The sequence below is a fragment of the Macaca thibetana genome, chromosome 4 (assembly GCF_024542745.1).
Source record: "Macaca thibetana thibetana isolate TM-01 chromosome 4, ASM2454274v1, whole genome shotgun sequence".
In the NCBI taxonomy this organism is placed as follows: domain Eukaryota; kingdom Metazoa; phylum Chordata; class Mammalia; order Primates; family Cercopithecidae; genus Macaca; species Macaca thibetana.
The window spans coordinates 153,559,006-153,586,402 of record NC_065581.1 but is presented as its reverse complement, the minus strand read 5'-3'; the positions used below and the strand labels follow the sequence as shown (position 1 = coordinate 153,586,402).

At 43.6% G+C, this 27,397-nt stretch overlaps 1 protein-coding gene, 1 long non-coding RNA gene and 1 other non-coding gene across 3 annotated transcripts in view; 1 reads left to right on the top strand and 2 right to left on the bottom strand.

The window, feature by feature from the left end:
* LOC126953621 (uncharacterized) overlaps positions 1 to 27,397 on the bottom strand; it is a 37,743-nt gene extending 10,346 nt beyond the window's left edge. The window contains exons 1-2 of the long non-coding RNA XR_007725279.1: positions 26,909 to 27,397; positions 25,634 to 25,759 (exon numbers count right to left, since the gene is read on the bottom strand). This is a non-coding gene — a long non-coding RNA (uncharacterized LOC126953621). The remainder of the gene's footprint in view (positions 1 to 25,633; positions 25,760 to 26,908) is intronic.
* On the bottom strand, positions 16,932 to 17,032 carry LOC126954096 (small nucleolar RNA U13). Its single transcript, XR_007725542.1, has one exon. It is a non-coding gene; the product is annotated as a small nucleolar RNA U13 (small nucleolar RNA).
* Positions 19,240 to 20,258, top strand: LOC126953613 (histone H3.3A-like). The gene has a single exon (XM_050789108.1). The coding sequence runs from the start codon at positions 19,327 to 19,329 to the stop codon at positions 19,735 to 19,737; it is 411 nt and encodes a 136-aa protein (XP_050645065.1). The 5' UTR covers positions 19,240 to 19,326; the 3' UTR covers positions 19,738 to 20,258.

Genomic DNA, 27,397 nt, shown 5'->3' with positions numbered 1-27,397 from the left:
AAAAAAAAATGTAGATGTTCAAGGTAATGTTTGTCCAAAGAGTACCAGATGGGTCAGGAGAAGAACACCAAGTGGCCAGTAGGACAGAGAAACTTATCCAAAAGGTCAAAAGGAGTGGACTGGCCGAGCACAGTGGCTCATGCCTATAATCCCAGCACTTTGGGAGGCCAAGGTAGGTGGATCACCTGAGGTCAGGAGTTTTAGACCAGCCTGGCCAACATGGTAAAATCCCATCTCTACTAAAGATACAAACATTAGCCAGGCATGGTGGTGGGCGCCTGTAATCCCAGCTACTTGGGAGGCTGAGGCAGGAGAATCCCTTGAACCCAGGAGGCGGAGGCTGCAGTGAGCCGAGATTGTGCCACTGCACTCCAGCCTGGGTGACAGAGTGAGACTCTGTCTCAGAAAAAAGCACTGGACTAGCTAGAAGAAGAATGTTTCCTTTACAGGCTTAAATGGCACAGATAGTGCATTTGACTTAGTAAGCAGGGTATTTTCAGAATACTGGGTTCTGTTTCTTATGTTCTTGCCTAAGAAAAAAAATCAATTTTAATAGGAAAGCTTATTTTTCAAGATGGTGGACTGGGCACTTGGGTTTCTGCCACTGCCTCCCAAGGACCCATTAAAATGATAATAAACGCATTTTAAAAGGGTATAGCCCTATAACATGAAGAGAATTGAGGAACGGGAATCAGTAGACTGTGAGAGAAGGAATATAAGAGAGAGGACAGTTGATTTTCCAAATAAGTCCTCCTGTACCATTGGTTTTTTTAATCATGTAGATATATCACTTTGATATAAAAGATTTTTAAGTTGGAAGGGACCTTTGTTGTCTTCTTCCTACTCCAGCTTTTAATTAAGACCACATTTCCACCATTCTAAAGAGATGATCTGAGATCCTATTTTTAACAACCCCCAGAGAAAGGCAACACAATTCTCTCCTGAACTGAGCTGTTTCACTGTCTGATGATCCTCATGTTTTTAATTCACATTTTCCTTGCAGCCTGAAGGTGATCATGTACACCCAGGAGTAGCCCAGCTCTGTTCCATGAAATGAAACGTCCGGAGCTGTCCTCTTTATGTTTTATATGGCAACACATTTTTATGTGTGATTAAAAAACAAAGCAACAAAGTAAGGAACGTACTAAGCTTATCAAAGTACAATAGTTGCTGCTTCACCAGAAAAACTAGTGCCTTCATTCTATTTCTAGTGCTGTTAGGCTAACCCTAGGGAACGAAAGACATTTTGCACTGAAATAAAGAATAACTCTTAACAGCTATAGTCAAGCTCATGACAAAATTGTGAAATAGGCAAAGTTTTTTTTACTAGGATTTTCCCATCATCCCTGGCTGGGTGTTTCTCCTCACTCAGCTCCAGGACAACTATTGCTCTCTAGGTGCCAGGAAAACAAAACAAACTATTTTACAGTAAAGTGTCATCGACTCTGTGTGAGTTCTACCCCAAGGACATTTGTGTTCCATATCAGTCTGTATGCAATCAAGAGAGAGAAACTATACAGTAGTTTGAACAGGGAAAGTGTAACTTAAAGAATTACTCATTATAACAGGAGACTAAAGTAACAAAGAACTGATTGGTAAGATGTCAAAAGAACTCTAAAGAATATCAGAATGGCAGCTATAAGGAGCAGCCACTACCTTTAGAGCTGAGATAGAGGCCAAGGAAGAGGCCCCCTAGGGCTGAGATCCAGACTTAGTTGAAGAAGGCTCAGTTGTGGCACAGGGGATGACAGAGAGGACAGAGAGGTGAAACTTCCTGGAAATCCATCCTCTAGGGTGTCAGGAAAAGCTGATCACAGGAAGATGTTGTACCAGATGCATTCTGCTGCAAAACCACCCAAGGTGAGGGACGTGCCCAGGAAGCTGCTGGCCACTGGGTGCCTCTGGTCACCATGCATTATAGGAGCCAGGTATAGGAGAAGTTGCTTGTGCCACCGGAGTCTTCTAAGCTTCGGGTGTCTGCCAAGCAAGCATAAGGGAGCCAGGACAGAAACCCCTTCCTCCTGCAGTGTCTCCCCAGACCCCTCTACTGAAGCCCCAAACCACAGTATATATTTAAATGACTAAACATATATACACACAGCTTAACATTGTGCCAACTGCAAGAGAAAAATGTTTGAAGGGCACAGCTCCATTTTTGAAGATCATGCAATGAATGGTGAATTTAAAGTCAAGAGGCTACAAATTTATAACCAGCACATACGGTAAAAGAGAAAGAAAAGATCAAGGCAATGCTGAACCCAATGGGATGGATTTCTAATGATAAAGTTCCAGAATAAGCAGGCTAGTGAAGGTATTTTGGAGAAGAACAGCTTTCTAATGGTCCACAAATCACACTATGTAGATGACATAAATGTATATCACAACTGATGGGATTATTAAATGCTGCTTCAAGGCAGGAAAGAGATGCTGTCAGGCCTTGAGCTCTTAGTTCAAGTTCACCTCCATTCCTAGGTGTGTCTAGGACTGACTACTTGCCACCAATTCCATTTCCGCTTTCAAGCACATGAGGAGAAAATATTCTCCAGACTTGCTTCTAGGTGGGGCATGCAACAAGTTCTGGTCAATTGAATTTGAGCAGAAGTAATAAATGTCATTTCCAGATCTGGCCCCTAAAACATCCCATTAGACCATCAGTTCACTGATGGCCAGATGAAGGTAGGGGATCCAGCAGAAGGCTCCAAAGGAGCTCTCGGGGATGGTGGTGCCCTAAGGTGAAAAAAGCCCAAGTGATAGCTTAGAGGAGAGATGCTCTGGAGAGCTGCGAAACCACACTGCACTGGAGTCTGACTGAATTGTTAAGCCTCTGATACTACTGGAATTTTTGTTACTGTAGCTAGTGTTCGTTACCCTGACTGATAACACTGTGCAAATTAAGAGCGCTAGGACAGTCTCATTCTTAAGCTTACATAGCAGAGAGATAGGACTCATTATTCCTTTAGTTTGAGCTTGTCAGAATGAGGAAGCTAGATCATATGTTCTCTTTGGTTCTATGTCTCTTAAGTGTGGGATGTCTGAGCCCCAAAGTAATTTACCATGGTCCAGTGTGGAGGGCAAAGTATGGCAAACCAGTCACCGCACTGAATAGACAAAGATGCTATGAAAATAAAACATCAGGACATGCTCTTCTCTCGCTTCTGGGAATTAGTTATTTGTATAAAGAGGCTTGACATGGAGGCACAAAATAGAATGCATAAGTGACAAAAGGGACCACTTTCCCTGCCAAAGCCCAGCCCCTGCTCCGTCAGGTAGCTCCACCCCGGTCCACACCGTTTGCCCACTGGAGGAGCTTTCAAGGTCTGGGCTCAACTCTTCTCTCTATTGTTCACTGATGAGCAGAAATAGCCTTGGTCACATATAATGCACAAATATTTTTAAAGTGCCTTATTTTTCATATTTAAATTATATTAAATGTATATTTATATTAAATATGTATATTAAATGACTATATACACACATTTCCCTCCATTTTCCCCTTCAGATAACCACCCCAGTATATATGGACTTTTTTGGGGTATGTATAGATGAAAAAGGAAAGATATTGCACGTAGTAGGTATCATTCCACGTCAAACCAAGTGAGATACTTCTGTGGCCTCCTCTAATTTCATGGCTGTCAGGCTATAAAGCCAGCCAGAGAATGCCTCCGAGACCTCAGCTGGGGAGAAGCTATCTCCTGACCTCTGAGATTCAAGACCCTCTGGAGAACTGCCCTGACCCTCAGGTGGTTTCTTTATGTGACGCCCATGGAGTTAGCACGGATCTCCTGAAGGTCTGCATCCTGTGATCCAACGCCTCGTGAGTAAATCACTTTTAACAGCAGCATGGCACAGTATAAAGTTTATGGAGGATGGACGTAAATTTGGGCCTGGAAAAAGCACGGTTCCCTGTGGTGACAGACAGCTGGGATGGGGTGCTCCAACACCCCCTTTATTGGATCACAAATGATATCAGCTGGAGGCCTTACTAGCCCCTAACAGAACACACAAAACAAGGATCTGAGAGAGAGAGAGCCAGTCCCGTGCTAGCACCTAGCATCCCAAATCCAAACTTGGAGCTGCTTTTCTACTATGGAATGTGCTCAGCATAGGAAATCTATGACACTGAAGGCGGCACCCTCTAACTCCAAGCAGACACCTTTTTGGAGGTTTTAGTGAATTTCAGAGAAACCAGGGTTAGAAAGAAGGAGGCTGGAGGGGGAAGCGAGAGAGAGAAAGAGAGAGAGAGAATTGTATTCTCCTGTCTATTGACACATGAGTACATGGTTCTGCTTTAAAAGTCTGTTTTGGGATGGAGAATCTCCAAAATAGCTCACTAAATCCAACGTTTTTAGGGGCTTTTTACAGTGAAATCAGTATCAGCGCCCCCACTCTCTCTGTGCCCCAGGATGTGCCACAGGCTCCACACCTACAGCTTCGTCTTTGTCTTAGTGAGATTGCGCACGAAAGGGACCCTGAAGTCTACAGGGTTAAGGACTTCTCACACACTGAAGTCCCAAACCACAGGAGCCTTGACAGGTTTCCTTGTGGCACCTGCCAGGCTGAGCATGTTATAGATCATTTCTTTCCAGGAAAGAGTGGATGTTGGCCTCGGCAGCCTGAAGGTGAGGCTGCGCGGGGGGGGTGGTGGGTGGAATGTGGAGGAAGGGAGTGTCGTCTTGAAGAAATGTAAAGTGGCACTTCTGGGTTCTACCTGGAACATCTGTCAAAAAGCCAGGGCAGCAGGGGGCCCCAGGGAAGCCAGCACAATCAAGGGAGTGCTGTGGACCCAATGCGGCCTCAGAGAAAGCCGAGGGCCACTGGGGCAATGACCCCTGCTCTTGTGAAGCCCTGGAATACTAATGTTGCTTTGGCTCCTTCAATCTTGAGAACAGAGCGGGCAAAGTGCTTCGAGGAGTGATTTATGGCCAAGAAAGGTTTCTGCAGAGACCGCGCCCTGTTAGTGGAGGCAGCACAGGGCAGAGGTGAGGAAGGTGCGTTCTGCCACTGGACTGGCTGTGCTCAATTTCTGGCTTCTCCACTTATTAGCTGTGTGACCTTAGGCAAGTCACTCAGACACCTGTCCCAGTTCTCCCAACTATGAAATGAAGATAATAGGCCTTAATGGGAGTAACTGGTTAGAACAGAACCTGGCATATACAGGGGAACTTAGTAGTCTAAGCACTACTCAGAGGAGGACAAAACAGATGAAAGTCTCTCTGCTCCCCCGTGCTTGTGGCTACCTGATGCTTCCTAAACAGAGAAACGCTAAGGCCAGGCACAAGGGCCAGGCACATAGACAGAAATGCAGAATCCAGACTTCCCGGGATTCCTCCCTTTCATGCTGGGAAGAACTCTGGGCAGGGAGTCAAAGGACTTGCCTTTTATCTCAGCCCTGTCACAGGGACCACAGACCACACACACCCAATCTTCCAGCTTTCCATTTATGCGTAGACTCCTGCAGCAGCGGAGTGAGATCTTGAAGGTAATTTAGTCCGTATTCATTATGTGGATAATAGCAGTAACAACCGCTGTGTCAGCATTGATTAAGAGTTTCTTGTGTCAGACACTAGACCTGTGTTATAAGTGCCTTATGAGAACTGGCTCAATGTTACCTTCTGATATGAGTTAGTACTCTTACAGCCATTTTACAGATGGGAAAACTGAGGAAGAGAGAAGTTAAATGCCAAATTTTATACACATTATCTCATCAAATTAGTACACATGAGACAGGTATTTTGATTTACAGACGAAAAACTGAGGCTCAGAGAAGTTAAACATTCTACTAGACCCTTAAAGAGGGAGGAGGCTTACATTTAAGTTTGTATACATTTTCTGTTAATATGAGTAGTCTCTATTTTATTTTTTGTTGAGAAATAATTTATAATCAGTATTGTGCACTAGTCTTTTTTTTTTTTTTTTTTGAGATGGAGTCTCGCAATGTCACCCAGGCTGGAGTGCACTGGCACGATCTCGGCTCACTGCAACCTCTGCCTCTTGGCTGCAAGCGATTCTCCTGCCTTAGCCTCCCGAGTAGCTAGGACTACAGGCACCCGCCACCATCCCCAGCTAATTTTTTGTATTTTTAGTAGAGACAGAGTTCCACTATGTTGGCCAGGCTGGTCTCAAACTCCTGCCTCGTGATCTGCCCGTCTCAGCCTCCCAAAGTGCTGGGATTACAGGCATGAGCCACCTCGCCTGGCCAGTTGTACACTAGTCTTAGATGTACAGCTCAGTGGAATTTTACTTACATATGTACCAATGTAAGCACTAATCTGATCAAGATTTAGAACATTTTCTTCACTCTAGAAGGTTCCCCTGTGTCCCCTCCCAGTGCCTACCTCTGGAGCCTAAGATAATCACTAGCTTGACTTCTGTCACCATTGTGACATTGTTTGTTTTTGGACTTCATACGAATGGAATCAGACGGAATGTACTCTTCTGTGTCTCCTTCTTTCTGTGTGTCAAATTATAATTCTGAGATTTCATCCATGTTATGACTTGTATCAATAGTTTGTTCCTTTTTATTGCTGTGTAATATATTCCACAGTATGAATTTATGCACAATTCATTGACTCATTCTTCTGTTGACGAACATTTGGATTGTTTCCAGTTTTGGACTGTAATGAATATACTTGTTCTGAATATTCATGTACAAATCTTTTTGTAAGCATATGTACTATTTTGTCTTGGATGTATACCTGGGAGTGGAGTTGATGGGATATAGGGTAGTAAGTATATGCTTAACTTTACTGCCAGTTTTCCAAAGTGGTGAGAGAAATTTATACTCTCATTGAAAATGAATGACCTTTTAGTTGCTTCACATCCTGGTCCAAGTGAGGTCATTCCTTTTACTGAGCCGTTCAGTGCTATCCCAGTGTAATTTTAATTTGCATTTCCCTGTGAGTAACGTTGTTGAGCATTTTTTCTATGTTTATTGGCCATGAAGAAATCCTCTTTTGTGAAGGGCCTCTTCAAGTCTTTTGCCGAAGTTTTTTGTTTGTTTGTTTGAGACAGAGTCTTGCTCTGCTGCCCAGGCTGGAGTGCAGTGGTGTGATCTCGGCTCACTGCAAGCTCCACCTCCCAAGTTCATACCATTCTCCTGCCTCAGCCTCCCCAGTAGCTGGGACTACAGGCGCCCACCACCATACCTGGCTAATTTTTTTTTTGTATTTTTAGTAGAGACGGGGTTTCACCGTGTTAGCCAGGATGGTTTCAATCTCCTGACCTCGTGATCCACCCGCCTCAGCCTCCCAAAGTACTGTGATTACAGGCATGAGCCACCGTGCCCAGCCCATCTTTTGCCGATTTTTAAATGAATTGTCCTTTTCTTATAGATTTATAGCTCTTAATATACTCTGGGTAGGAGTATTTTGCAAGAAATACATATTGCAAATATCTTGCCAAGCCTGTGACTTACCTATTCACTTGTTTAATGATATTTTTGATTAACATATATTCTTCTTTTTTTTAATTATACTTTAAGTTCTAGGGTACATGTGCACAATGTGCATGTTTGTTACATATGCATGTGTCTTTATAGCAGCATGATTTATAATCTTTGGGTGTATACCCAGTAATGGGATGGCTGGGTGAAATGGTATTTTTAGTTCTAGATCCTTGAGGAATCGCCACCCTGTCTTCCACAATGGTTGAACTAGTTTACAGCCCCACCAACAGTGTAAAGGTGTTCTTATTTCTCCACATCCTCTCCAGTACCTGTTGTTTCCTGACTTTTTAATGATTGCCATTCTAACTGGTGTGAGATGGTATCTCATTGTGGTTTTGATTTGCTTTTCTCTGATGGCCAGTGATGATGAGCATTTTTTCATGTGTCTCTTGGCTGCATAAATGTCTTCTTTTGAGAAGCGTCTGTTCATATCCTTTACTTACTTTTTGATGGGGTTTGATTTTTTCTTGTAAATTTGTTTAAGTTCTTTGTAGATTCTGGCTATTAGCCCTTTGTCAGATGGGTAGATTGTAAAAATTTTCTCCCATTCTGTAGGTTGCCTGTTCACTCTGATTGTAGTTTCTTTTGCTGTGCAGAAGCTCTTTAGTTTAATTAGATACCATTTGTCAATTTTGGTTTTGTTGCCATTGCTTTTGGTGTTTTAGACATGAAGTCCTTGCCCCTGCCTATGTCCTGAATGATATTGCCTAGGTTTTCTTCTAGGGTTTTTATGGTTTTAGGTCTAACATGTAAGTCTTTAATCCTTCTTGAATTAATGTTTGTATAAAGTGTAAGGAAGGGATCCAGTTTCAGCTTTCTACTCATGGCTAGCCAGTTTTCCCAGCACCATTTATTAAATAGGGAATCATTTCCCCATTTCTTGTTTTTGTCAGGTTTGTCAGAGATCAGATGGTTGTAGATGTGTGGTATTATTTCTTAGGGCTCTGTTCTGTTCCATTGGTCTATATCTCTGTTTTGGTACCAGTACCATGCTGTTTTGGTTACTGTAGCCTTGTAGTATAGTTTGAAGTCAGGTAGCGTGATGCCTCTAGCTTTGTTCTTTTGACTTAGGATTATCTTGGCAATGTGGGCTCTTTTTTGGTTCCTTATGAACTTTAAAGTAGTTTTTTCCAATTCTGTGAATAAAGTCATTGGTAGCTTGATGGGGATGGCATTGAATCTATAAATTATCTTGGGCAGTATGACCATTTTCATGATATTGATTCTTCCTATCCATGAGCATGGAATGTTCTTCCATTTGTTTGTGTCCTCTTTTATTTCGTTGAGCAGTGGTTTGTAGTTCTCCTTGAAGAGTTCCGTCACATCCCTTGTAAGCTGGATTCCTAGATATTTTATTCTCTTTGAAGCAATTGCGAATGGGAGTTCACTCATGATTTGGCTCTCTGTCTGTTATTGGTGTATAAGAATGCTTGTGATTTTTGCACATTGATTTTGTATCCTGAGATTTTGCTGAAGTTGCTTATCAGCTTAAGGAGATTTTGGGCTGAGATGATGGGGTTTTCTAAATAGACAATCATGTCATCTGCAAACAGGGACAATTTGACTTCCCCTTTTCCTAACTTCCCCTTTTCCTTTATTTCTTTCTCATGCCTGATTGCCCTGGCCAGAATTTCCAACACTATGTTGAATAGGAGTGGTGAGAAAGGGCATCCCTGTCTTGTGCCAGTTTTCAAAGGGAATGCTTCCAGTTTTTTCCCATTCAGTATGATATTGACTGTGGGTTTGTCATAAATAGCTCTTACTATTTTGAGGTACGTCCCACCAATACCTAATTTATTGAGAGTTTTTAGCATGAAGGGCTGTTGACTTTTGTTGAAGGCCTTTTCTGCATCTATTGAGATAATCATGTGGTTTTTGTCTTTGGTTCTGTTTATGTGATGGATTACATTTATTGATTTGCATATATTGAACCAGCCTTGCATCCCAGGGATGAAGCTAACTTGATCGTGGTGGGTAAGCTTTTTGATGTGCTGCTGGATTCAGTTTGCCAGTATTATATTGAGGATTTTTGCATCGATGTTCATCAGGGATATTGGTCTAAAATTCTCTACGTAAGTGAAGCACTCCTCAGCAAATGTAAAAGAACAGAAATTATAACTGTCTCTCAGACCACAGTGTAATCAAACTAGAACTCAGGATTAAGAAACTCATTCAAAACCACTCAACTACAGGGAAACTGAACAAACCTGCTCCTGAATGACTACTGGGTACATAACGAAAAGAAGGCAGAAATAAAGATGTTCTTTGAAACCAATGAGAACAAAGACACAACATATCGGAATCTCTGGGACACATTTAAAGCAGTGTGTAGAGGGAAATTTATAGCACTAAATGCCCACAAGAGAAAGCAGGAAAGATCTAAAATTGACACCCTAACACCACAATTAAAAGAACTAGAGAAGCAAGAGCAAATACATTCAAAATCTAGCAGAAGGCAAGAAATAACTAAGATCAGAACAGAACTGAAGGAGATAGAGACACAAAAAACCCTTCAAAAAATCAATGAATCCAGGAGCTGGTTTTTTGAAAAGATCAACAAAATTGATAGACTGCTAGCAAGACTAATAAAGAAGAAAAGAGAGAAAAATCAAATTAGACACAATAAAAAATGATAAAGGGGATATCACTACCGATCCCACAGAAATACAAACTACCATCAGAGAATACTATAAGCACCTCTACCCAAGTAAACTAGAAAATCTAGAAGAAATGGATAAATTACTGGACACATACACCCTCCCAAGAGTAAACCAGGAAGAAGTTGAATCCCTGAATAGACCAATAACAGGCTCTGAAATTGAGGCAATAATTAATAGCCTACCAACCAAAAAAAGTCCAGGACCAGATGGATTCAGAGCGGAATTCTACCAGAGGTACAAGGAGGAGCTGGTACCATTCCTTCTGAAACTATTTCAATCAACAGAAAAAGAGGGAATCCTCCCTAACTCATTTTATGAGGCCAGCATCATCCTGATACCAAAGCCTGGCAGAGACACGACAAAAAAAAAAAAAAAAAAAAAAAAAAAAGATTAACATACATTCTTATTTTTGAAAAGGTCCAATTTATCATGTTTTACTTTTATTGTGAAATATTTTAAAGAAATCTCTGCCTACTCCAAGGGCATGAAGATATTCCACTGTTTTTCGCTAGAGGCCAATTGTTTTACCTTTTGCATTTAAGAATATGACTTAAGCTCAAATTAATTTTTGTGTGTGGTGTAAAATAAGTGTGAAAGATTTTTGTTCGACATGGTACGTAAATGACTTGACATCATATATTGAAAAGACTGTTTTCCTGTTGGATTGCCGTGGTCCCTTTGTTGCAAATCAAACGACTATATATATGTGTGGGTCTATTTCTGGAACCTTTATTCTGTTCCATTTGTCTATGTGTTTATCCTTGTCTCAATAATTCTCTTTTTCTTTCTTTCTTTCTTTCTTTCTTTCTTTCTTTCTTTCTTTCTTTCTTTCTTTCTTTCTTTCTTTCTTTCTTTCTTTCTTTCTTTCTTTTTCTTTCTCTCTCTTTCTCTCTCTCTCTCTCTCTCTCTCTCTCTCTCTCCTTCTTTTTAATGGAGTCTCGCTCTGGCGAGACACTTCTGTGCCAGGCTGAAGTGCAGTGGCACAGTTTCAACTCACTGCAACCTCAGCCTCCCGGGTTCAAGCAATTCTCCCTGCCTCAGCCTCCCCAGTAGCTGGGATTACAGGCATGCATCACCACACCGGGCTAATTTTTTGTATTTTTAGTAGAGATGGGGTTTCGCCATATTGGCCAGGCTGGTATCAAACTCCTGACCTCAGGTGATCCATCCTCCTCGACCTCCCAAAGTGCTGGGATTATAAGGCATGAGCCACCGCACCTGGCCAATAGTACTTTGTCTTATAGTTTTATGGTGAATCTTCAAATCTGGAGGAGAGGCCTTAGGAGAAACCAGACCTGCTGATACTTTGACCTTGGACCTGTAGCCTCCAGAACTGTGAGAATTTTCTGTTGTTTAAGCCACCCCGTCTGTGGTACTTTGTTATGGCAGTCCCAGCAAACTAATATATTTATGTTGATTTTTATATTCTTCAATGCCACATTTAGTCTAAAACTCTAACAGTATAGAAACTTCCCATGTCTACAGAGAAGTCTGACCACGCTATGTTTTCAGCACATGAAGAGTTGTCTTTTTTTTTTGAGATAGAGTTTTGCTCTTGTTGCCCAGGCTGGAGTGCAATAGTATGATCTCGGCTAACCGCAATCTCCGCCTCCCAGGTTCAAGTGATTCTCCTCTCTCAGCCTCCCAAGTAGCTGGGATTACAGGTGCATGCCACTACGCCTGGTTTATTTTTGTATTTTTAGTAGAGACGGGGTTTCATCATATTGGTCAGGCTGGTCTTGAACTCCTGACGTCAGGTGATCTGCCTGCCTCGGCCTCCCACGTCTGTGCTGGGATTACAGACGTGAGCCACCGTACCCGGCCTAGTCATCTTTTTTGAAAACATTTTGATAGTCAGTAGCACTTCAGAATTCCTGAGGTTGTTTTTCTTTTTCTTTAAAAAATTCTAGACAAATGAGATTCTCTAAATTTGGTGGGGGTGGGGGTGGTGTTAAGGATAATTTTACTGAGAAAATAAAAGATTTAAATACTCAGTATTGTCAGTAATTCTCAAGATAAAAATTCTCAAGCTAAATCTCATAAAGTAATTATGATAAAAAATCTTTGATTCTGTTTAATTAAAAAACATGTTTCTATGTATATTAATGCTTTATAGTTCAATAAAAACTTCAAAAATAACATTAAAATAGATAAAAATTACTGGAAGACACCATGAATCTATTTTTAGGTTGTACTTTTAAAAATCTAAATCTTTTAAGGAACTATGGTAATTACCGTATTTTTTTTCTTTTGGAATAAAACACTGAGAAATAAGTGAATCTCTTTAAATTCCAATTATGAATGAACACAAAGGAAGGTGTGAATGGCATATTAACAAGAGCATGTGAGGAAGTCATGACTTGGTTTTCTAACTTAGGGTAATGTGTTTCACAGGAAAAATGAAGAGCTGTGCTGCTGCAAAGCAGTTTTGAAATCTGCTTAATAAATTCCATATTATAAATAGACATTTGATTTCTGGTGGAGTGCAGTGACCCACTCCTGTAATCCCAGCACTTTGGTAGGCCAAGGCGGGCGGATTACTTGAGGTCAGGAGTTTGAGACCAGCCTGGCCAACATGGTGAAACCCCATCTCTAGTAAAAATACAAAAATTAGCTGGGCATGGTAGTTCTTGCCTGTAATCCCAGCTACTCAGGAGGCTGAGGCAGGAGAATCCCTCGTACTTGGTAGGCGGAGGTTGCAGTGAGTCGAGATCACACCGCCGCACTCTAGCTTGGGTGACGGAGTGAGAAGCTGTGCCAAAAAAAAAAAAAAAAAAAAAAAGAAGAAGACATTTGACTTCTATTGGTTTCCTCTAAACCAAATATGAAAGTTGACTCCTAAAAATCATTTTTGGTGAGGATCATCTCAACACAACACTGAGGAAGAGTAACTCTGTATTTGGTAATTTCCCTAATATCACAGAAGCAGGGGTTCAAACCAACTCTTGTTTCTGGCACCAAAGCCTGTACCCTTCACCACTACAGTAGATGGGACTGAAAGACTTGGTCGTGACTCTTCAGTCCCCTTCGTCATAACGTTGCAGAGCCCACCCTTCAAGTACAGGGGCTATGTCCTGACCTATTGATGTGTGCTTGGCCACATGATTTGACTGGGCAGTGGAATTTGAGACATCGCAATGCACTCTGAGGTCTTAAAAGTTTGAAAGTCTTGACTTAGCTCTGAGGGCTTCTGTGATAGTCATAAGACACGAATTTCCCAGGAAGCCACTGCCCCCTTCAGCCTGGGCCCAGAATAAACACTGTGAAACAGATCTGAACTTGACCTGAAGCCTACAGCCAAGTTCTGCAGTGGACAAATTAGAACTCTGAACCTAGAGTCCAGTCAAGTATAGCAGGGTCCTGGTCTACCTGCAGACCCATGAGAAAAAAAAAAAAAAAAATTCCAACTTGTCATTTTAAGCCATTAAGTTTTGGAATAATTTCTGTAAGCCTAGCATTATTGTAGCAGTAGTCAACTGGTATACCACTACTTGACATATTCAAAATGTGGTCCTGGGACACTGGTATCAAAATCATCTGGCACTTATTAAAAATGAAGATTATAGGAAGATGATTACTTATTTACACTAAGGAGTTTAATGGAACAAGTCAGCAGGAGATACTAAATTTAAGAATATATTAAAATTAATATTGAAGCAATTCCACTTCTAGATATTTATCCAAGGGAAATCCTTACAGATGTCCATAAAAAGGGCAAGGATGTAACTTTGTTTGTAACACTGAAAATCTGGAAATAACCTAACTATCCATCAACAGAAGAATCGTTCAATGATGCCATTTCCACCTTATGGCATACTACTAAATCTTATTTGTTAAAAAGAAGCGAGAAAAATTCTCTGGGTCATACTCTTTGGTGAAAAGTCAAGGTGCAGAACAATATGTGCAGTAAGATTTCATTTATGTAAAGAAAAAACATGTCTATGTGAATGTATTAAAAAAAGATTGTAATGATACAAACCAAGTTGAGAAGTGATTACCTTTGGGAAGGTATGATGTTGAGAAGTGTGTTAGGGCGTCATTGCTTTATCTGTAGTGTTTATTGTTTTTACACTGACTAGGCTGTACACATATATTATTTGTGCCATTAAGAAGAAAAATATTATGTATTTTTAAATGCAACTGAACATGGTGGCTCATGCCTGTAATCCCAGCACTTTGGGAGGCTGAGGTGGGAAGATTGCTTGACGAACCTGGGCAACATAGTGAGACCCTGTCTCTACAAAAAATTGAAAAAATTAAAATTAGCCGGGCATGGTTGTGTGCGCCTGTATTCTCGGCTACTAGGGAGGCTGAGGTGGGAGGATCACTTGAGCCCAGGTGATTGAGGCTGCAGTGAGCTGTGATTGTGCCACTGCACTCCAACCTAGGTGACAGAGCGAGACCCTGTCTCTAAAAAATTTTTTTAAAAAATTTAAATGTAGATTTTTAGGTTTCACCCCAAATCAGAAGAGTCTAGGTATCGACATTTAACTAAATTTTCAGTCCCTGTCCTCTCAGTTGCCTGAGTCAGCAGCAAGCTCAGGAGGAAGCAGCCAGCCAGGGGAAGAGCTGGAAACATGATGTGGCCTGGGCAAAAGGCACACTACAGGATTTCCCCTGTGTGGGGGAGGCAGTGGAGAATTCTGCCTGAGGGTTTTCGGTTTTAAGAAAGCCAAACAAGGCCGGGCGCGGTGGCTCACGCCTGTAATCCCAGCACTTTGGGAGGCCGAGGCAGGCAGATCACGAAGTCAGGGGATGGAGACCATCCTGGCTAACATGGTGAAACCCCAACTCTACTAAAAATACAAAAAATTAGCTGGGCATGGTGGCGGGTGCCTGTGGTCCCAGCTACTTGGGAGGCTGAGGCAGGAGAATTGCTTGAATCCAGGAGGCGGAGGTTGCAGTGAGCTGAGATCACGCCACTGCACTCCAGCCTGGGTGACAGAGCAAGACTCCATTCAGCGGCTGGAGAAAGTTCCTGTTAATGTCTAGGATGCCTTCTACAGGGCATCGCCATCTCACCCTGGTCCAATCCCACCCCTGGGGGAGTTTATCTGAATCTTGGAAGGGTAAGAGGAGGTACTTGAGATAGTTGCATTTATCAAAAGAGGGCATGAGAATCGAGGTGGGGCATCCTGAAGTGTGGCCAGCCCAGGGAGAGGGCACTGGCCACCATTCCACGTGGAGACATTCTGACAAGGATGAGGTAGGGGACAGGAATAAAGCTAGTGGAAGTTTTCAGTATATTTTCTGAACAGCTTCATCTATAAAACCAGGGGCTTGCCCTGAAAAACGGTCCCTTGTGCCCTGTAAGTCTGTGATCCGCTGAGACTGTCTGCTGGAGGCCAGGCTCATCAAACCCAATAGCGTGGCACCTCCTTGAAATGCTGGTGTGAAGGCCCAGGCCCTGCAGCCTCAAATCAAGTAGGAGAAGGGCTGTGAGCTGGGCATACTCACCCAGTGTGATGGGAGTCAGGTCCCCAGATCCCCAGCCCAGCTTCATGGCTGTTCCCAGGACACTCCTCACAGATCACAAGTCCCTGTTGGATCAGGGACTTGGCTTTCACAACAGTTGAGTCATGCCAAGTCCGCCTGACCTGCCTGGTTGCTTCTCCAGCAGCTGAAGGCCCCATGCCGAGGCTGCCCTGCTGCCCTGCCTAGAGGGGAAGATCTGCAGCCATGCCCTGGCGTGTCTGCTCACCAGCTCCCTTCTGTGTCCATCCTCGCCAGCAGGGGCAGACTATGAAATGGTTGACAGGGATGTCCAGATCAGAGTTGAAGGCAGGAGCCTTCTATGGCTGGGCCACTGGGGCTGGGGCAAGAGGGACTGAAAAGGAACCCGAAGTATGCCATGCAATTGTTCTGTGGCCAGAAGTTTCCAGCAGGAGGCAAAGGAGAGGAGAAAAGGGCATACATGACTGAATGCTCTATTTCCCCAAATTCATAGTTGGAATCCTAACCCCCCATGTGACGGTATTAGGAGGTGGGGACTTTGGGAGGTGATTAGGTCATGAGAGCAGAGCCCTTGCAAATGGGAGCAGAGCCCCTATGAAAGAGACCGCAGAGAGCTCCCTGTTCCCCTCCACCAGGTGAGGACACAGAAAGAAGCCACCATCTCTGAACCAGCCACAACAGACACCAAATCTGCTGGTGCCTTGATCTTGGACTGCCCAGCCTCCAGAGCTGTAAGAAATAAATTTCTAGCTGGGTATGATGGCTCACACCTATAATCCCAGCTACTTGTGAGGCTGAGGCAGGGGGATCACTTTAGGCCAGGAGTTTGAGACCAGCCTGGGCAACACAGAGAGACCTCATCTCTAAAAAGGTAAAAACAGGCCAGGCGTGGTGGCTCACACCTGTAATCCCAGCACTTTGGGAGGCTGAGGTGGGTGGATCATCTGAGGTTAGGAGTTCAAGACCAGCCCGGCCAATATGGTGAAACCCCGTCCCTACTAAAAATACAAAAAATTATCCAGGTGTGGTGGCACATGCCTGTAATCCCAGCTACTGGGGAGGCTGAGGCAGGAGAATTGCTTGAACCTGGGAGACGGAGGTTGCAGTGAGCTGAGATTGCTCCACTGCACTCTAGCCTGGGTGACCAAGTGAGACTCTGCTTCAAAAAAACAAAACAAAACAAAGATAAAAACAACAACAAAAAATTCTGTTGTTTATAAGCCACCCAGTCTATGGTATTTTTGTTATAGCAGCCGAATGGACTAAGACATGTTCAATGACAAATTCATGACCTTCTGCCTGAGAAAGCTTATTCAGTAAGTCTGGGAGGGGCTGAGAAACCTGCATTTTTCTTCTTCTTTTTTTTTTTTTCATGTCAGACAGGTAATGTGCAGACATGGTAACAAGGTTCAAGGGTGACACATCTCACACATAGGCATAAACATCCAATTGTCATGTTTAAGAACTGAAGGATCAAAGCCTGCATTTTAAAAGATTATCTTAGTCCAGGTGTGGTGGCTCGTGCCTGTAATCCCAGCACTTTGGGAGGCTAAGACGGGAGGATCACCTGAGGTCAGAAGTTCGAGACCAGCCTGGCCAACATGGAAAAACCCCATCTCTACTAAAAATACAAAAATTAGTTGGGCCTGGTGGCGTTTGCCTGTAATCCCAGCTAGTCGGGAGGCTAAAGCAGGAGAATCACTTGAACATGGGAGGCGGAGGTTGCAGTGAGCCGAGATCATGCCATTGCACCGCAGCCTGGGCTGAAAGATTCTCTTAGATCATGCACAGGCAAATTTGAGAATGGTGATTTTAGATTAACCTGGTTGGGGTTTGTTCAGAAAGCTTGGTCAGAGGTCAGTGTGAGAAAGCAGACTTTGTTTCAGCTGTTAGGAGTTTCCCTCCCTGCGATAAGGGGCAAGGGCTTGATTCACCTTGTGACCTAGAACCTCAAAACCAGCTCCTTGGTACAGAGCCAGGCTGGAAGTGCAGCTTGAACAGCATCCCCAGGGCTGAGCCCCAGGCACAAGGCCCAGGAGGGGCTGCCAGGCCCACATCTGCAGTCGAGATTCTTACTGGGAAATTCTTACATGTTTGCAAAACGCAGCTAATGTTTCACGCACCGTCTGCATGAGCAGCTGCTTTCTATTCTTGACGTGGGCCATAGGATCTCGAACCAGAATGGACGTGTGTCCACATGTAATACAGACACTCCCTCTCCTGATAAGTCTGAAGCAGGGTATGTCTGTAACTCCAGCTAAGGTAGGGCTCTGCCGGTTCCCTGATCAACCGCGGAAGTCTAAATCAGGCCTTCTGGGTGTACTAGCCAGTTTCAGCAATAGGCGTGAGTGCTTTAATTTTAGACAGGAGCAATCCTAACACTTACAGCAAAGAGCCTTCCCATCAGGCTAAAAGTTCCAGAAAGTTTTATATTACAGCACCAAATCCAGTGTTATGGTTCCAGTCAGTTCAGGAAATAAAAAGTCTACAATTTATTTGGGTCTCTAAGACTCAGAACTCCTGGCCAAAAATGTGCCCTTTGATCTCATCCCTTTAATCTGAAGTATTCTCTAAACGCATTTCCATTTTAACGAGCACTGCCTTCTACTGGCACAATCCTCTTTACGGAAGAAACTCAGCTTGTGTTTCAGGATTCCAATCCTTGGATTAAATTCAGTGTCATATATCGGCCCTAATGTGTGCCAGGTTCCTACCCTCACTGAGCTTAGTGGCAAGAAGCAAAACTCAAGGACGTATATATACTAACAGCCACAGCCAGCAGTGCTGTGCAGGGACTGCCTTCAAAAGACCAGAGCCAGGAGTGGGGAGTTCTCCGAGGGTGGCCATCGCTAGGCGTATGAGTTGGGTCTCAAAGAGTGGATAAGCTTTTAAGAGGAGGAGAGAGGGAAAAAGAACAATCCAGGTAGGAGGAAAGAATGGAGTAGTGCAGCGCATGCTTGCAGAGTTGTGGGTAACTCAGCGTAGCCAGGAGATAAGGCAAGGGTGATGGTGGAGATGATGGGACAGATGAGCCTGGCCAGACAGTGGAGCCAGACTGTAGTGGACCAGACTCCCTCGGATTTGCTCAAGTAAAGAGCTGATGTACACAATGCTTCAGAGGAATCTCACAGAAATGGTGCGGGGCAGCATGATTGGACCTCCAGATGCTAGAGTGTGGACAGTAGCTATTCCCAGTCACTCTCTCTGGTGGCCCACAGTTTCTTGCCACTGCTTCTCTCTGCACGCTGTGTCCTCTGATCCCCCATAGGGCAACTCTGGCCCTGACTCAAGCCAACCTGTAGGCCAAGCATTTGTCACCACAGTCTCTTGATTCTTGGTTCCAACTCGACAGAGACAATTTGATTAGCCAGTGGCCAATGGACTGTCTGTCTCCTGGTCAGGTGTCTACCCCTCGAATATCAGCTGTTCTGGTTGGGGGGCAGGGTAGGGGTGTTATACAGTGAAAACATAACCTACTGGGCTCACCCTTCAATAGAAGGGATAGTGTGTGTGGAAGTTGAAAGAAAGAGGCATGGCTGGGCAGGTCCTCCAAAGAGGTCTCCTTCTACTACAGATAGTCAGTGGGAACTATCACTTTTTTTGAGGAGGAAAATAACATAATTAAGGCTGTACTTCTGGAAGATTACTTTCTACCATGTGAAGGATAAGACTGAAAGGGAAGCCGTCGCTCTCTAACGCCAGCGCCGCCTCTCGCTCGCTGAGCTCCAGCCGAAGGAGAAGGGGGCTAAGTAAGGAGGTCTCTGTACCATGGCTCGTACAAAGCAGACTGCCCGCAAATCGACCGGTGGTAAAGCACCCAGGAAGCAACTGGCTACAAAAGCCGCTCGCAAGAGTGCGCCCTCTACTGGAGGGGTGAAGAAACCTCATCGTTACAGGCCTGGTACTGTGGCACTCCGTGAAATTAGACGTTATCAGAAGTCCACTGAACTTCTGATTCGCAAACTTCCCTTCCAGCGTCTGGTGCGAGAAATTGCTCAGGACTTTAAAACAGATCTGCGCTTCCAGAGCGCAGCTATTGGTGCTTTGCAGGAGGCAAGTGAGGCCTATCTGGTTGGCCTTTTTGAAGACACCCACCTGTGTGCTATCCATGCCAAACGTGTAACAATTATGCCAAAAGACATCCAGCTAGCACGCCGCATACGTGGAGAACGTGCTTAAGAATCCACTATGATGGGAAACATTTCATTCTCAAAAAAAAAAAAAAAATTCTCTTCTTCCTGTTATTGGTAGTTCTGAACGTTAGATTTTTTTTTCCATGGGGTCAAAAGGTACCTAAGTATATGATTGCGAGTGGAAAAATAGGGGACAGAAATCAGGTATTGGCAGTTTTTCCATTTTCATTTGTGTGTGAATTTTTAATATAAATGCAGAGGCGTAAAGCATTAATGCAAGTTAAAATGTTTCAGTGAACAAGTTTCAGCGGTTCAACTTTATAATAATTATAAATAAACCTGTTAAAATTTTCTGGACAATGCCAGCATGTGGATTTTTTAAAAACAAGTAAATTTCTTATTGACGGCAACTAAATGGTGTTTGTAGCATTTTTATCATACAGTAGATTCCATCCATTCACTATACTTTTCTAACTGAGTTGTCCTACATGGAAGCACATGTTTTTAATGTTGTCTGTCTTCTGTGCTGTTCCTGTAAGCTTGCTATTAAAATACATTAAACTATTAAAAAAAAAAAAAAGACTGAAGGGGAAGGGGAAGTTGCCAACACGTATCAAAACATCTACCATGTACCATATACTTGGCACATGTATCTACTGTATACCTGGCCCCTATGATGCTAGATACTATTTGCATATTACTTTTCCTAGTTTTCACAAGAGCCCATTTTATTTATGAGAAAACTGTAATCTCAGTGCTTTGGGAGGTTCAGGTGGGAGGATTACTTGAGTCCAGAAGTTTGAGACCTGCCTGGACCAAAGAAAACACACACACACACACACACACACACACACACACACACACACACACACACACAGAGTTCACTGGGCGTGATGGTGCATGCCTGTAGTCCTAGCCCCAGAGAGGCTGAGGTGGAAGGACGGTTTGAGCCCAGGAGTTAGAGGTTACAGTGATGAGCTATGATTGTACCACTTTATTCCACCCTGGGTGACACAGCAACCCTGTCTCTTTAAAAAATTAATAAATAGCCCAGGCGTGGTGGCTCAAGCCTGTAATCCCAGCACTTTGAGAGGCCGAGGTGAGTGGATCGCCTGAGATCAGGAGTTCAAGACCAACCTGGCCAACATAGTGAAACACCGTCTTTACTAAAAATACAAAAAATTAGCCAGGCGTGGTGGTGTGTGCCTGTAATCCCAGATACTCGGGAGGCTGAGGCAGGAGAATCACTCGAACCGGGGAGGCAGAGGTTGCAGTGAGCTGAGAACATACCATTGCACTCCAGCCTGGGCAACAAGAGCGAAACTCCATCTCAAAATAATAATAATAATAATAATAATAATAATAATAATAATAAATTAAAAATAAAAGAGGCCATGAGGGAAAGTGAAATAACCTGCCCAAAGTCACACAGCTAGTTAGTCAATGGTAGAATTGTGATTTGAACTTAGAAGCTGTCCAGACTTGAAATCCACACCAACCAGGAAATCTACCTGGATGGCCCCGTGTGCCTCTCTGCAGGAGGTGTGAGTTCGGACTGAGCTTGTCATCTTCTGCCTCTTTTCTATTCCTTTTCCGTATCATCATCCTCTTAGTCACCTAAGCCCAAATCTCTCTAAATCTCAGTCTCTTTGTCTGTAGAACAGAGATAATAATAATGAATCACAAAGGTTGTTGTGAGAATTAACTGAGAGGATTCTCATGAAGTGCTTAGCACCGTGCATGATGCTATGGTGTTGCCAGCTGTCCCCAACCTTTTTAACACCAGCACCAGTTTCGTGGAAGACAATTTTTCCATGGCCTGGAGTGGGCATGGGGGTGGAGGAAGGGTTTCGGGATGAAACCATTCCACCTCAGATCATCAGGCATTAGCTTTTCATAAGGAGCCCTCAACCTAGATCCCTCACACGCACAGTTCACAATAGAGTTCAGCCTCCTGTGAGAATCTAATGTCACTGCTAATCTGACAGGAGGTGGAGCTCAGGCGGTAATGCTCACCCACCCGCCGCTCACCTCCTGCTGTGCAGCCCAGTTCCTAACAGGACACGGATTGGTACCAGTCCGTGGCCCAAGGGTTGGGGACCCCTGGTGTCTGCAGAATTGACAGAAAAGAGCAATTGATTGGCTGTGGGGAACTCCAGGAGTATGACTTGGCGTTTTAAATATCTAATACAGGGGCTGGCAACCTTTTTCTGAAAAGGGCCAGTAAGTATTTTCGCATTGTAGGTCACACAGTCTCTGTTGCAACTACTCGACTTTACCATTGTTGGGCAAAACCAGCCATGGACAAGACATAAATGAATGAGTGTGCTGTGTTCCAAGGAAACGTTATATACAAAAACAAGCAGGGGCCGACTGGACCCAGGGGTTGTCTTTTGCTGCCTCATGGTCTTTGCTCTGCCTCGTCTTATGAGAGCGAGGCTATGTCTGTTTAGTTCATCGATTTTTCTCCAGGGTCTAGTGCAGTGCCTGGCACGTAGTAGACATTCCATAAATATTTATTAAAGGAATGATTAAATGAGAGAAAACAAACAAGCAAGAACAAAAGAAAGACTGAAAAGAGACAAAACTTTGGGATCACGTGGATATCTGTTACAGGGTTCTGTGTGGGAAATAGAAACCACGTGAGGGGTTTTAACCAAAAAAGAATATAACATGAAGAATTGCAAACTTGTTGGAAGGGCTGGAAGACAGGGCTCTAGGTTGGGCCTCCAAGGATGGCTCCCATAATGTGGTAAAATCAATCTGCCAGGGGAGCTGTCACCTCTGCCACAATCAGGAAGGAGGACTCAGGAAGCTGCCATTGGGACTGTTGACTGCAAGACCATCATGGCTACAAGACAAGGCCAGAAAGTGGTCAGAAAGCCAGGAACAGCATGAATTACTGCCACCACCGCATTTGCTAGGCAGAGGAACCTAGCCACTGCCACGTCCACAAGATTCTTGATGCCCATGAAGCTGGAGAGTGGCTACCAGTAGCTCCATGATCTTGCTTTGTGGCAGAAAGTAGCCAAAAGCTGCAAGACATTGGCCTCTGCCTTCCAAGCTTTGGGCACATATGTCTAATTGGTGTAGCTTAACTCACAATCATGATCCTAATGAAAAGAGACTCTAGGCAGTGTAGTTTTTAGCTTCCTAGACTCTGCAGCACCAGGAGGCACCCTAGAAAGATGTGGGAATGGATTCATGCAACATATAGCATGGAGTATACATTCTAGTGATTGATTGCTACAAAGTAAACTATCCCAAGCCTTAATGGCTTAAAGCCACAGTCATCTGTTTTGTTCAGAAATTTGAAATTTGGGCAGAGCTGGGTGGGTCCAGCTTGTCTCTACTTAATGATGAGTCAGCTGGGGTAGTTCAACATAGGCACCACCGTGTGAGCAAGTCCACGCACACAGGGGAGCCCAAAGCCCCTATCAGTAGCCCCAGCTGAACTCCTGAGGTCAACAGCGGGCATCAGCGTAGCAGCGTGTTGATGAAGAGCCATTGTGAAATGCGAGAGCCATCGTGACAGCAGCTCCTCCAGCCACACCCCAGCTGCCCTAGCTGAGGCTGCATGGAACAGGGGTGGGCTGGCCTCAATGAGTCCTGCTCAGATTGCAGATTCGTGATCAAAACAAATGACTGTTTCTATTTCTGCTACTAAGTTTTGGAGTGGTTTGTTATGTAGTGAGAGATCACCAGTACGTGCAGGTTGTGCTGAATGGGAAGGAGGGAGGGGAACAGATGGGGCAATCAACAAGAAATGAAGCCGCCAAAGCCAGAGAGGGGTAATAGCTGACCTGAATGTAAGCTAGGTCCACCTCCCCCTGCACCCCAACATTCAGCCTTACCAGCTTTCTAACTTGGATGCTTCCTGAAAATCAACCAAGTGTGGTGTGGGTTGTATCTGCCAGGTAGCAGGTCAGAGCTTGGGCGGAATGCTGGAAGAGCCCTATAATCTCATAGGTACTGACTGCTGTGTGGGGACTCTGTCTCTCCTGGAAACTGCCCCTCAGCAATTTCTGACCGTGGTGGAAGATTTAGATTTTGAAATGGCAAACTGTCATGAAAAGGCAAGACTGACCTATGGTGGTTGTGATTTTTACACAGGGTTCCAGGAGAGTTCAGGTGATTTCAGACAACAGGGTTGTCACATATAGTTGTGCCAGTTGCGTACTGCACAATTCTAGGGGGCAACATTCACATTCTAGTCATTATCCTTTTGCATATTTATTACAACAATTTCCTGGCAGATGGCAGCAAAGTGTCTTGAGGCAGGGTAGCCTTTTCGATTTGCATAAAGGCGATTTATAGCAAGTGGCAGGAGGCATAGGTACAAAACTAGTATCTAATAAATCTTCAGCCAGTAGCAGTGGTTGGGGATAGAGATGGAAGGAGTGGGGAGGAGTATTAGGATTAGGGAAGGTCCTTTTGCGTAACCAGAATGGGCACCCAACAGATAAGAAGTGTTGAGATTTGTGGGGTTCAAAGTTCAGTGTCGTGGGACCAGCAAGTTTGTAGAAGAGACAGGAATTAGTCCAACAAAGGAAACAGGTTTGCCCTGAAAGGTAGAACTCTAAGGGCTGAATTTATTTAAAAAAAATTTTTTTTTTTTTTTTTTTTCCAGAGACAGGGTCTTGCTTTCTTGCCCAGGCTGGAGCAGTGGCATAATCATAGCTCACTGCTGCAGCCTTGACCTCCAGGGCTCAAGTGATCCCCTCTCACCTCAGTCTCCTGAGCAGCTGGAACTATAGTTGTGTGCCACCATGCCCTACTACATTTTTGATTTTAATTTTTTTTAGAGACATCTGGCTATGTCACCCAGGCTGTTCTCGAACCCCTGACCTCAAGCCATCCTTCTGCCTCAGCCTTCCAAATAGCTGAGATTACAGGCATGAGACACTGTGTAAGGGCTGAGTTTAATAAGTAGATAATGATCTTTTGTGGAGAGATGGGGATGAAGAGAATTAATGAATATATAAGTAAAAATGTCATGATTCTAATGAGATTGGGGAGCAAGGGGAGAGGAGTAGGGAAAAGGAGGAGAGGAAGAGATATGAACCTCAGCTGACATGGCTGTGCCCTGTTGAAGTGAAGGGTATCTGGTACACCTACAAATTCCTGCCCACCTTCAACCATTCTGGGTCTGAAAATCTACATTAGTCATGAACAAATATCACAATTCACAGCAACAGAGCAGCTTCTGACTGTCAAGGTGGATTACATGATATCTTTTCATTCCGACTGATTGTAGATTGCAAAACCTTTACAACTGGAACAATATTCTCCATTTTGCATTTGATTCTGAAACAGAATCCCAGCCAAGCACAGCTTTTTGTTTTATCTGTGTGTCTTCCAAGGTCTCCTTTGCCTGCATGCGTGTTGCTTTTGTTCTCGGCTTGCTGTTTTAACTATAGCTTTGCTACATTTCCATTTTTCCCCCCACTATTCAAAACAAGTACTTATTTGAATTAGAGCAGAAAAATACTGAATAGAATGAAGCATTGCTTTCCCCCCTCTCATGGTGAGGTTATGGTTTAGTGGTAGCAATGACAATGATTAATGCTTTGCACTTTCATTTAGAGAACTTCAGGAAAGGGTAAACAAATATTTTCCCAAATTTGCAGGTGAGAGGAGGAAGGTGAAGTGGCTTAGGAAAGATTGTGCTGATTACTGTCTGATTTCTCTTCCCCTTCCCAATTATCTTACAAATTATGCTTTGGTGAAAAGTCCTAGAGCTGCTCATCTTTTAAATCAAACTAAAGTCCACTGAAGTAGGAAAATTATGCATTTTGCATAAATGAGGTGGGCAAATTATTATTCGATTTTTAACAGGGTTTTCCTATCACTTTCCTCTGCACAATGTAATATGGTTAATTTACCAGAAAGCATTGTTATTCATTCCCGAATTCTCTAGGCAACTGCTGCCATTTGCTTACCATTTCCTCCCTCTCTGGGAATTGACAGACCTTCCGGCTCCATTGGGGTGGTTGGGGTTCCTGAGCAATCTCTAGAGGCTTGGCTTCCCTCCTGGTGTCTTCCAATGTTTACCCCTTGGGAGGAGTCTAAAAAAAAATGAAAGGATTCACATACCTGGATTTAGTTTATGAGTGGCTTAAATGAATCCTTTGTAAACACACACCAAAGAAAAAAAAAAGATGAAATCTCTTGCTATTTAGTGATATTTCCCCACAGGACTATGTCTATGCTTTTCATTAAAAACACTATCTGAATAATACCCACTTCATTCTCTCTCGCTTCCAATTAGCTACTCATTGATTATTACATAGTAAGCATTTGATAATTAACTAAAGGAGAACTATCCAGAACAAAACAACCAGAACACCAGGCAACTGCTAGTATATACCTTCCATCATGAATGTCCGTATTGCATGATGATTCAAGAGAAACAGCCTGGCTAGTAAGTGGAAAAATGACAATGGATTTGTAAATAGGAGAAAACCTCCCACTAGCTGTTATTGAGAAGTAGTAAGGAGTTATTGTTATTCCAAGCTTCTTCCTAGCAATTCTTTTATTCTCATACTTTATGAGAATATGAATATGAATATGAATATATTTCAGACCATATCCTAATCGAGACACTGGAGCCAACAACCTGCTAAACCCTCCTCCGTCCCTGAATGCTATTATCTACCATCTCCTCTATTTAGTGGCCACTAATCAGAATAAATGGTGTACCTATATACACTGTTAATGGGGTCGGGGGAGAGGAGAGAGAGGGAGAGCGAGAGAGGAGAGAAACAGAGAGACAGAGAGCGACTGAGATTCTTGTGTGTGTACTCTTGGCTTTTCTTCATTGAGACCCATTTGTTTATGTCTTCTGTACTGAAAGCATGAGGTAACCCCAACAGGGGCTAGAAATCAGAAGGAAACAAATCCAAAGGCAAGGAGCGGTAGGCCCTTACTAAGCACTATGTAATCTACTTCCATTTGTCTTTAAGAGAGTCAGGCTTCCAGGAAGCCTCCCCTGCGCGCCCCCATTCTGAGCTAGATCTTACTACTTTGCTAACAACTGTGCTTCTAAGAGAGCTTATTGCAACTATTTTTATGGGTCTTCGTCCTTACTAGACTGTGGATATCGTCTCTTTTTGAATTTCTGGGGCTAGGCACAGGGCCTAGCCCATAATAAGTATACAACGGAAGTTTGGAGGAGTGAATGGTAAGTCTTTACACCCATCTACAGTCATATCCACCTGCATCCCGTTGCCTTGAACAGCCCTGGAAAGGACTCCTCTCATGCCAGCTTTGGGTTCTTCCTCCAAATGTGTGCAATGTCTTCATCCTTCCTACTCCCACTGGCGGCCATCTTGGTTAAGCAGGCCGACCTGAGCAGACCTCTACTTCCAGGTGGCTCTGATGGCTTTCCTCTTCCTTATCATCAAACGCCCTCATCTTCTGTCTCATTCTCAGTCACTGGGCACTTTGCTGGGTGAAAAAAGGAAACCAGATGAGAGAATCCACATTAATGGGGGCTAATGTTACCTTTTCCATGTACGATATGGACAACATCTTCACTCTGTGCTTCTCACACAGGGCACACGGGCTCCCTGCCTCATGCAAGGGTGTATCAGGGACACTACAAGCTACAGGCTGGGTAATATGGCACAACTTGATGACTTGGGAAAATAATTTTTATCTGAAGACAAAGATGGATATCTTAGGGAGTAGAATATCAACTTTTC

Excerpts from the sequence above, each read along its gene's own strand:
- LOC126953613 (XM_050789108.1), top strand. The coding sequence starts at position 19,327 with ATGGCTCGTACAAAGCAGACTGCCCGCAAATCGACCGGTGGTAAAGCA.